Here is a 12,186-nt window from a genome sequence, read left to right as displayed (position 1 = left end):
AACGTGGGCCTTCTGAGTGCAAAATATTGCAAGTTGGGGAAAACATCTGTCTGGAGTCAGGAAGAATGGGCAATATGGCAGCATTAAAACCGTTTCAACTCAGCTCATTTCCCCATGTTTTATTCAAGGTTTCCATCTCTACCACCGACTGCCAAGCCTCATGCCGGAATGCTGCCTTCTGATAGCTGTCGGGGCACTGGTTGGAGCAATCATTTTTGGCACTGATCACAAATCCCCACCAGTTATGACTACCAACATTTACTTCCTGTATCTCCTCCCACCCACTGTCCTTGAGGAGGGGTACTTTATGCCCACTCGCCCCTTTTTTGAAAATTTTGTGTCCATCCTGTGGTGGTCTCTACTGGGATCCCTCCTGAATGCATTTGGCATTGGACTCTCTCTCTATGGGATCTGCCAGATCGAAGCCTTTGGTCTCACTGACGTTAACCTGGTGCAGAACTTGCTCTTCGGCAGCCTGATTTCAGCTGTGGATCCTGTGGCGGCACTAGCTGTTTTTGAAGAGGCCTCTGTTAATGAGCAGCTTTACGTGATGATATTTGGAGAGTCTTTGCTAACTGATGGAATCACTGTGGTGAGTTTGCTTTTGCTGTTCATTTTTTCCTCACATTGCAGAGGCAGAGTTTCTGTTGGCTGTAGAGGATAGACAGAAGGAACTCCACTGGAAATGCATTTATTTGTGACTGGATGATGATGATAATGTGTTTTATTTTAGTGGTGACTAAAGGCTCTAATCAGGGATCAGAGCCCCATAGTGCTAGGCACTGTACTCACATAACACTTCCAGATGGTAAACACCGGACTAATTCATTTAAAAAAAAAAAACACACTGCTTATAGAACTGCTGGAAGTGAGAGGAGAACCATGTCCTGTATTTATTATTCAGTAAACTTTGATCCAGCTCCCACTGATGTGAATGGCCACACAATAATTGAATCAGTGATGCAGGGTCAGACCCGAAGGACCAAGAATTTTCTTAGTATTGTACAAGCAAATAAAAGAAATGGCTCTGCTTCAAAGAATTCAGGCTGAGATTTCCAAAGAAGACTAGTGATTTTGGGTGTCTCAATTTTTGGGTGCCCAAACTGAGACAACTTAAAAAGGGCCTGATTTTCAGAGAGCAGGTGCTCATCTCTTTCTGAGAATCAATCCCTTTAGTCGGTCAAGCTGACTCAAAAGTGGTGTTGGAAGAAAAATAAACAAAACCTGAATTTTTGACAAAAAAAGGGACGTATTTGTGAAATTCTTTTCCTGGTTTTCAGCCAGCTCTGCCAAAACGTGAGGCATCCAGAATCATGCATCACTTTTGAAATTCTGGCCTTAGGTCCTGGTCTAGCAAAGCTCTTCTGTACCTGCTTAACTTTAAGCATGCAAGTTGACCCACTGAAATCAATAGGACTAACTGTGCTAAAATTCAAGTTTAGTCTTATTAAATGCTTTGCTAGATTGGGTCCTTTTAGAATCTAAAACACAGGAGCCCAGAACACCGTCAAAAACAATTCAGACACTGCTTGGACATCAAGTGCTACTGGAAATTGGATGTGTTGGAAGACTCTTGCAGAGTTCATTGTTGAAAGTCTTCATAGCCCATGGTATTTTAGGAGTGATTTAAAAAAGGGAGAGGAGGAAACTAATTTGATCTCTTGAGACCTAATTGTTATGAAATGATCATAGGCTCCTGTCATAAATATAAAGGGAAGGGTAAACACCTTTAAAATCCCTCCTAGCCAGAGGAAAAACCCTTTCACCAGTAAAGGTTTAAGAAGCTAAGATAACCTCGCTGCCACCTGACCACAATGACCAATGAGGAGACAAGATGCTTTCAAAGTTGGAGGGGGGGGGGTGAGAAACAAAGGGTCTGGGTCTGTCTGTGTGATGCTTTTGCCGGGGACAGAACAGGAATGGAGTCTTAGAACTTAGTAAGTAATCTAGCTAGATATGCGTTAGATTCTGTTTGTTTACATGGCTGAGAAAATAAGCTGTGCTGAATGGAATGGATATTCCTGTTTTTGTGTCCTTTTGTAACTTAAGGTTTTGCCTAGAGGGATTCTCTATGTTTTGAATCTAATTACCCTGTAAGGTATTTACCATCCTGATTTTACAGAGGTGATTCTTTTTTACTTTTTCTTCTATTAAAATTCTTCTTTTAAGAAACTGAATGCTTTTTTCATTGTTCTTAAGATCCAAGGGTTTGGGTCTGTGGTCACCTATGCAAATTGGTGAGGATTTTTATCAAACCTTCCCCAGAAAAAAGGGGGGTAAGATTTGGGAGGATTTTGTGGGGAAAGACGTTTCCAAACAAACTCTTTCCTAATAATAATAATAATACCGGTGTTAGACGTTTGGTGGTGGCAGCGAAAGTCCAAGGGCAAAGGGTAAAATAGTTTGTACCTTGGGGGAGTTTTAACCTAAGCTGGTAAAAGTAAGCTTAGGAGGTTTTCATGCAGGTCACCACATCTGTACCCTAGCGTTCAGAGTGGGGAAGGAACCTTGACAGCTCCCGATTCCCCAACCAGGATGAAAAGATTTTAAAGTTAATGATGCACGTGATAAATCCTTGCTACTTAAATCTGTATGTATGTTGCTTTTGAGGTAGCACACTAATGACTGGTGTCCTTTCGTTATAACAGTCGCTTTTAAAAAAGACATTACATTTTTATCAGGTTGAATGAAATTTTGTATTCTACATTCAGGAAAAGCTGTTAAGAGTTCTGCTGTGTTTGCATTTTATACAAGAAATGGCTATATTGCCATTTCTTATGTAAAATATGATATTTAATGTAGAAATATATATATAAAATTTACTACTTTAGTGGGAAAAAAATCCCTAAAAACCTGTGGAATTGAAATAATGGTTTGGAAAATATTCCTATTTAAGTGACTGGAGGCCAAATCATGGTCACCTTACCTATTCAAGCTGTGCCATTACCTTCACAAGAACTCTCTGCATGAGAAAGATGAAAAGGCTCAAGACTTCCATCAGCCAGCTCTTCTACTGCTTGCTATGAGCTGTGTATTAGCAACATAATTGTGTCTACAGAGAATGGGGAGGTAAAGTCAATGAATATAAATGAACTATATACATAATGGATCATGTAGGTAAAGATTCAATGAATAATATATTTTGATTTCAGAATAATACAAGTGTCTACTCGAATACAGCCACTGGAACATAGAAAAATCACCCTTTCAAGTTACTCCTGTTTTGCACTGTGACAAAAACAAGTTTGAAAAGTTTGAGAATAATTTTTTAAAAATTATTTAGATGTAGAGTAGGTTTGGGCATTTTGACTGATTCAAAAATTATTGGTCAATTAAAACCAGTCAAATATCGTCAAATAATGGCCAAACATTTTAAAGTGCTAATTTATTAGAACAGCAATCAAAAAGAATATGACTTTATAGGCTCCATGAGGTTTATCCTTAGATAGTTACTTTGGCCTAATCACAAAAACAAGTTCCTTACCTGAGTTATTTTAACACAGAGAAGTGCAAAACACAATGAAAAATGTTCTAGAAAATGAAAAATTGGCACCATGATGCAATCAAACAGATAGGCTGCCACCTGCACCAGGGAATTGTTGCTGGAATATTTGACAATATTTGACCAGGGTCAAATAATAGGCAGTCAATTGACTGGTCAATTTACATGATTTGACTAGTCAATTGACTGGCTTGCCAAGCCTAATGTAGACACCAACCACAACACCTTACAAAAAGCTGTAGAATGCCTAACATAGAACTTAATTAAATTTGTAATCACATAACTATGACCACACCACAACATAAAAGTCATACTCTGCTAATAAATTAACTCAGTCAATACAAATACATTAAAACATTTAATAACTCAAAACAGTAGAAAAGCTCCTTTTTACCAATAGTACCTCAACCTTCCTCAAAACCTCTATCAAACAAAATCCTGAAGATATTTCTTTTAATGAAAGAATATAAATGTAATATCTGATTGATGTCTTAAAGGAAAACTGCAATATAATATAAAATATCTTCTTCTCACTCTGACAGGATCCCCTGGGTGCAACCTGTGGGACTCCTGAGCCCTCCAAACCTGCCAGCCTGGGTTGTCTCTCACACTGTGATGCTGATGTCAAGCTACAAGCCTCTGACAGACACTGCACTTACCCAGACATTCACAGGCAGGGACACACCCACCTGAGTTACATGAACGATCTCCCAGCCACTCATGAACCATCAATAGGGAATCTCCTGCCAATTCCCCCCCAGCTCCCTAGCCTTGCACCCCGGAACTGTACCATCTTGTCTTGTTCTAGTCAGAAGCCTGACCAATGTAAGCTCATTACCTAGTTTGCCCTTCCCTCAGTGTGGAATGAACATGCAGCAGCCTTTGTAGTCCGAGCTGAGATTTGCCAAGCACTTCAATGAAAACACAGTTTTAGGTAAAATATAAAAACAGATTTATTAACTACAGAAAGATTTTTAGAGATTATTAGTAGCAGGCAGAGAGATCAAAGTTGGTTACCTAACAACTAAAAATAGAAACACACTCTAAATTCTAATTTTAACAGAGTAGGCAAGATTTGAATCAAGCAGTTTTCAGAGTAGCAGCCTTGTTAGTCTGTATCCACAAAAAGAACAGGAGTACTTGTGGCACCTTAGAGACTAACAAATTTATTAGAGCATAAGCTTTTGTGGGCTACAGCCCACTTCATCGGATGCATAGAATGGAACATATAGTAAGAAGATATAAGTTGGAAGTTGCCATATAAACTGTGAGAGGCTAATTTGTTAAGATGAGCTATTATCAGCAGGAGAAAAAAAACTTTTGTAGTGATAATGAAGATGGCCCATTTAGACAGTTGACAAGAAGGTGTGAGGATACTTAACTTAGGGAAATAGATTCAATATGTGTAATGACCCAGTCACTCCTAGTCTCTATTCAAACCCAAGTTAATGGTATCTAGCTTGCATATTAATTCAAGCTCAGCAGTTTCTCGTTGGAGTCTGTTTTTGAAGCTTTTCTGTTGCAAAATTGCCACCCTTAAATCTTTTACTGAGTGGCCAGAGAGGTTGAAGTGTTCTACCGGTTTTTGAACGTTATGATTCCTGATGTCAGATTTGTGTCCATTTATTCTTTTGCATAGAGACTGTAGTGTCTCACCCTAACAGAAGGTGCAAGCAGGTTACAATTCCTCAATACACAGATAGGACTGCCTTCCAGCCTGGGATTGAACTTCCCCAGTTCAAAGTCTTTGTCTTCCAGATGCTCTTCCAGGTGTTGAGATAGGCGGGCGGCCGGGCGGAAGAGGCCAAATGATGATGTCACTGTCTCTCTTTTATACTTGCTTCCAGCTTGCTGGAAAGGTCTTTGCTGTGAGGTGGGTTAGTCCGCCCCCATGGCACACATATACATGCCTTTGTGGAGAAGTCTCTGGGTAGTGGATTGGGTGTTGATGAGTCATTAATGCTCATCTGGCCGGTGATAGCTACTCCTTTATCGTAACTGACAGGCTGACTATGGGTGTTCCCATCCTCACAACATAGTTCTGTAACACCTATAGCTATAGGTCATACCTTCGCATAGAATGATAGTACATGCAATCCAAGAAGATATTAATGTTCAACAGATAAAAACCTTTAAAATGATACATCACAAGGCATACTTTGTGCAAAATATATCATTATATGACAGTGGTGAATATGGGGGTTCCAGGGTGCTGCTTTGAGGTATAGGGTGTCACAACTCACTATGGGCCATATATTAACCTTTGTTGGATTCAACACTCACTTTACACTGGAAACTACACAGGGTGCAAGGCAGTAGAGAATCAGACTTCCTGTCTAATTAAAGAGGCAAGATTATTCCCCTAAAGAGAAAAGCCTTAGTAGGGGACAGAAAAAGTTCACAAGCTTCCTTCCCTTGAGTTCCCATCAGATTCTTCCATTCGGGGCAGAGGGGGGATTTCCCCCTGCTGAATGGACAGTGGTTTCAACCCCTAGAATCTCCAGATCTCAGAGGTTTCAGAGTAGCAGCTGTGTTAGTCTGTATCCGCAAAAAGAACAGGAGGACTTGTGGCACCTTAGAGACTAACCAATTTATCTGAGCACAAGCTTTCATGAGCTACAGCTCACTTCATCGGATCCATCATAGCTGCCATGTGCTTCTGCAGTGCTTGCTGCTCTGCCTTTTCACAAATTAGACAGCATAAAGCCAATTTTGTTTTGTGAACACGACACAGGAAATCATTTGTAAAATCTTATGTAAAGTGCCAGTTAATCTTGCTTTCAGTAGTTTGTCTTTGCCCTCAGTCAAAAAGAAGCCAGGTATTTTAAAATGCATCCTCCAGGTGTTTAGCTAGAATATAATGTTTTTGTGCAAAAGCCGAAAGCACCAGGTTTAAAAATTCTTAAAATAAGACCTGCTACCTCTCCATAAAATGACCCTGCCTTCTCCCTGAGTGAATCAAAGCACCAGAGGCTGATTCAGGCCTTCCTGCCACTAAAAGAATTATGGCAATCCATTTATGGAACAGAAGCAATACCATGTGACTTAAATGACTAGCAAATACTCATTGTGCCTAGTTAGTGATCAATCCATGGCTGAAATACTTTTTTATGAAGCATTTAGCAATGAATGCACACAATGAACACGCTCATGGAAATTGTGCTATTGTGTGACAACGGACAATTCAGGAACAGGAAAAGGGCCAAATGCTAGAAGTTATTCCCTGAAAATAGTCTGCCCAGCTCTAAACTCAACAGTGCACAATCAGCACTGGGTACCAACTGCCCACTTTCAAAAATCTATGCTGGAGACAGGGTATCATCATCAAGAAACGGGGAGTAGTTAGAGAATAGCTGCTGTGACTCAAGTACTGTACAGTGACGCCGCATGTGTACTCGTATCCAGCTTCAGTGATCTGCTACTGAGAAGCACAATTCCACACTTCACAGTTTGGAAAAGTGAATTACCCTTATTTGTAGTAAGCTGCCATCTAGAACATTTTATTGTGTGTTTCCTGTCATCTCGTAACAATGAGCATCCTTGAGAATCTACTGTATGACAGCTTATGGTTAAATGTTCCCAGGAAGCAATTAAAACTAGATAATATCTGAAGAATAATTATCGTCTTTAATGAGTTGGAGCCTTTTGACAAGCAGATATCTCCTTTAATCTCATTAAATAGCCTTCTGAAATTAGTTAGGCAAAGAAAAAAAACTAAACACCACCAGATATGTGAAGCCTTTTTGGCTTGTTTTAAACAGAAGAGTGTTAGGGACTAATGCCATCAATGGCAAAAATTGTGGCAAACTTGTGACTTTAGACTTTTCCAAACTGACTTTTAAAACCTGGAAGTGAAACTGGTATGATCATTATTCATTGGTAACAGGTACAATAGGATTTATAATCAGCTAATAGTCAAAAACTCTTACATATTTTTAATCAATACCTTCATACTGCCCTGCTGAACACTTCCATTGCCATTTGATAAGTGGATGAAAATGGAAAATCCTGAAGGAGAGTTTTATCATGCATTTTTCAGAATAGAAATTATTCTTAACAAAAGCATGATAATTAAGCATCTGACCTATATTTAATAAAAATCAACCCTACAGACCCAGTGTGTAATGTTCTGAGCATAATCTACTACCTAACCTCACATTGTTTTTTCAGTATTTCAAGCTCCTTAACCAAAATAAATAATTTAATTAGCTATTTATACCCTTAAAAATGTCAAATCACTAATAGGTTTGTAGTGGCTACCTTGAGAATGACTGCTGTGTCATTAATGTACGATATATAGGGAACTGGATGGTTCAGGGGAGATGATGGCTTCAATCCAGTTCCTAGAGGATGACTGTCCTTGACACAACTGGAATCCCTGCGACAATTTCAAAAGAGAGGTCAAAGAATGAATGGGCCTGGAGACTGAATAACCCTTTCACCAGTAGCAGTGTTGGGAAGCTTGTGCTGCTGTTGCTTTAGTTATCTGCAATATAAAACCCATGTAAGCATAGTGGAATAGATTTTAGTTTCCAGCGAGCTTCAAGAGGCTCGTATAAGTAAATAGTAAATAAAAAAAAGTATTTTCAAACTTTTGAAAAGTGCCTTGACAATGCCCTTTTGACATTTTTACGAATCCACTGTACAAATTTATCAATAGCCATCACATAACAGACTGTAATTACTATATTATTAAGGCAAGGTAATAAAAGTTGGTTAAATAAGAGTTCTATTATATTTAATAACAACTATTGCATACTGAACCATGAGTTGAGTGTTTATCTACCGCCAGTATGAACCTGGAGTTGCCTAGCTTCTATTCTAGTCTATTCGATTTGATTCAGTTTGACTCTTAAGTTCTTACCTCACCCATCACGGTGCTTCTGAGCATTTTCTTTGCTACATATTTTATGGTGTCTGATGCATCATGTACTTTCTGAAAACATCATACATTCCATATACTGCCCACATGGGGTGTCCCAGATTACTGTCTTACTATTTTTACATGATACATTTTACATTGACTGGCATTTTGTACCATTTCTTCATTAGTTTTAGGATCCCAGCCAGGTAGATAATTCTGGGGCCTCTTAAGGATATGTTCAGATTTAAACTACAATTTTGCTAAGCAAGATGAGTATAATACAATGTGTGGCACATACCACTAAAAATATTGAGGAAAAACTAGTTTTGAAAGATTTTTAATTTGCTGTCCATTATTTTTGCATACAGGTGTTATATAACATATTACTCACCTTCACCCAGATGCACCGATACGAAGAGATTAAACCCACTGATGTTCTTGCTGGAGTTGCTCGTTTCTTTGTAGTGGGACTAGGCGGAGTGCTGGTTGGCATCGTGTTTGGATTTGTTTCGGCATTCATGACTCGATTTACTCAGAACATTTCTACCATCGAACCGCTGCTTGTCTTCATGTTCAGCTATTTGTCATATTTGTCTGCTGAAACCGTCTACATCTCAGGCATTCTGGCGTGAGTATCAAATAAGAATTTTCAAATGCCTCCCAGGGATAGAATTCCATTCTTGACAACTTCAAGGTGCTTGGGACTGGTATAATGATTTCTGCTGCCCCCATCCCATTTTTTTTTCCAGTTGTGATTCTTTATGGGCCTAAACTTGCCACCTGGTCTGCTAATATATCTGTTTAAATACAGCATGATCGGATACCAGACCAACTTATGCTCTAATATTTATTTCTATGTGGCATCCCAATAATTTATGAGAGGGAGGTAGTTATATACAACATTGTTAATATCAAAAGAACAAAGAATAATAGACCAGATCTTGCACTCAGTTACAGCAATGTATATCAATTGAACTCAACTAATTTAAGTGGAATTACACCTAAATTAATTTTGTGTAACTTAGAACTAAATCTGGCCCAAATATAAAACTCAGAAGCATTAAACAAACACATGCACATTAAAAAGCCAAGACAGAGTGATAAATGTGAAAGTGTTAAATGGTACTGATATGTCATTCATTGGCATGTTGATCAGTAAGAAAAGACTTGGACATGTCAAGTGAATGCCAGATTACATTACATTACAGGATCCTAAAGAGCGTGCTGTACACAAAGAGTGTGCTGTACACAAAGAAAGAGAGGCAGACCGCTATGCAGATTTTGGGATGCTTGCAAAGATGACTTAGTATCCTTAGACTGTCTTTGCATGACTGGGAAAGAAGTGCAGAATGCCACTCTGGTTGACAGAGTCGGCTTGTTAATGGAGCAAGGCGTGGCAAGGTGGACTGGATCAATCTTTGTGATGACTGACGTCAGACGAGGAAAGAATCTGCTGCTCGGAATCAGAGCATTGCTAGTATGTGGGTGTGCCTTACCTGTGGACGAGACTGTCACTCGTGCATTGGACTCAGCAGCCCTTAAAGAACTCATCAGTGCATACACCATGCTCTGTAAAGAGCAATGGTGTCATTGATTAAAGGCCAGACACTTCACTACAGTAACCTTGAAATAGTTCTATGGCTGGTCCCAAATGTGTTATGAATATACAGGTGTGAGATGACGAGGGAAGGTCACAAAGGACTATAATTTACACTAAACACAAAGGGAGAGAGGGAGAGGACACTGACGGGAGGATAACAAGGGGTACAGGGATAGAAAAGAAGAGTGAAAGGATTGAGGGAGGAATGGAGAGGTGCATGCAGGGCAGAGAGAGTGAGGCGCAGCAAAGGGAATGGGAGGTGAGGATGTGGGAGGGAGTTGGAGCAAACAGCCAATCAATTGAGAGGAAAGAATACTAAAGTAAAAACTGAAGTGGTAGTCTGGTGACATCCTCAGTTCTACAGATAATTCTTCTGGCTGGTGCTGAGTTCAATCTCTGATTCCTGGGCTGGCAACACCAGGTTTTTTTTTTCCTACCCCGAGCGCACATGAATGAGGTGCAGATGGGACTTCACAGAGCCTGCTGCCCCTGAATGAGTGAAGGCTACCTCTAGGGAGGATTCTCACTTAATGGGGACAAATGTTTGAATGGAGGGAACATGGGCACCTCCAATACACTGCACATGCATAAAAAAGTATACTGCCATTATGAGTGCAAAAATTGTACATTAGCTGTCACTGCACGTCTCAGACCCTGATTTGTTCACAAACACCAGTTTACAGTCTCTGTGCAAAGATGGGGTTGTATGCACACAGACCGTGCAGGATCATCTGAGGTGCCTGTGTTTGAAAGTTTAACCCAATTGTTTAATTAGATACATATATAAAGTACCTATCCTCATACTCCAAGTGCATTTATAATGCAATATTTAGATGCTTCTTATTCCAATCTAATTATTAGAGTATATATGATTCTAATCCTGTTCTCCACTGTTTTATACCTTGTGTGGCTATTTACATCCCGTTGCAAAGTGACCCACATCCTGGTCCATGTTTTGCCCACTAATATATGGTATATAGGTAATTGCCAAAGCTTTCATTGACTTCAGGATCAGGTCCTATCAGGGCTGAATATTAATTTATTAATCAGTTACAGATTTGATCAGTCTTCCTGTACCATACAAACCACCTCTGTGAATATTCATTATTTTAAAATATACAGAACTTTATTTCACATGCTTCTTATTTTCATTAGTTTATTGAAATTATTAGTAATAAAATAATATTAATATAATCAGGGTTTACTCATCTTACAAGCCTATTAAATATAATATTGCTTATTTTAGTGATGGGAACTTACCATTGCATAATTGAATTATTGATGAATTCATTCATTTTCCACTTGGGTTATGAAAATTTACTATGCATATATCTTGAAAAGCTAACAGTATTAAACATTAAAGTCTACTGATCTTGTCTTAGAATGCCCTTGGACCTGCTGAATGTCTCTGTTCCTCCAGACCACCCTGTAGCTTTGTCTAGGTGGAACGAATGGGAGACTTGAGGAACACTCAGAATATTCTGCGCACGCAAGATTAGAAAACTATTGCCATGTAGAAGGCAGATAGGACTAAAATGTTATAGATGGAAACCAGCTAGGTGACATACTGGGCGATCTATCAGTTTAGCATTCAACCTGCCTATTTACTTACAGTTTCCTTTAAGCTGTAGAGAGCGCACAGAAATGAGGAAGCCTTGGGAGAATGCCTGACTGCTGATTTAACAGAGAACACAAAATCTGCCATGCAGTAGGATACTCATGCTAGGAAGTACAGTAGAACCTCAGAGTAACAAACACCTCGGGAATGGAGGTTGTTTGTAACTGAAATGTTCTTAACTCTGAACAAAACATTATGGTTGTTCTTTCAAAAGTTTACAGCTGAACATTGACTTAATACAGCTTTGAAACTTTACTATTCGGAAGAAAAATGCTGCTTTCCCTTAATTTTTTTTTTAGTAGTTTACCTCTTACATCATACTGTATAGTATTTGCTTTGGGGGGCGGGGAAGGGGGAGTGTCTTTTTTTGGTCTCTGCTGCTGCGTGACTGTGTACTTCCGATTCCAAATGAAATGTGTGGTTGACTGGTCAGTTCATCACTCTGTTGTTCATAACTCTGAGGTTCTACTGTACCTTACTCCATAAGAAGTCTCATTATCTCCCCTTTGAGAGTAAGGTGCTATATAGTACGAGTAATAGTATCAGCGCCTGTCCCACATTGTTTACTGATGTGTTTGGGCCAGATGGGGGCCTGGTTCATG

At 39.3% G+C, this 12,186-nt stretch overlaps 1 protein-coding gene across 1 annotated transcript in view; it reads left to right on the top strand.

The window, feature by feature from the left end:
- The window catches only part of SLC9A4 (solute carrier family 9 member A4), a 53,396-nt gene that overhangs the window by 6,033 nt on the left and 35,177 nt on the right, over window positions 1–12,186 (top strand). Inside the window, exons 2-3 of the mRNA XM_077807094.1 lie at window positions 129–592; window positions 8,735–8,994. Of these exons, the coding sequence (XP_077663220.1) occupies window positions 129–592; window positions 8,735–8,994 (724 nt within the window). The remainder of the gene's footprint in view (window positions 1–128; window positions 593–8,734; window positions 8,995–12,186) is intronic.

This window comes from Eretmochelys imbricata, chromosome 1, assembly GCF_965152235.1.
Source record: "Eretmochelys imbricata isolate rEreImb1 chromosome 1, rEreImb1.hap1, whole genome shotgun sequence".
In the NCBI taxonomy this organism is placed as follows: Eukaryota; Metazoa; Chordata; order Testudines; family Cheloniidae; genus Eretmochelys; species Eretmochelys imbricata.
This window is presented reverse-complemented; position numbering and strand designations above follow the sequence as displayed.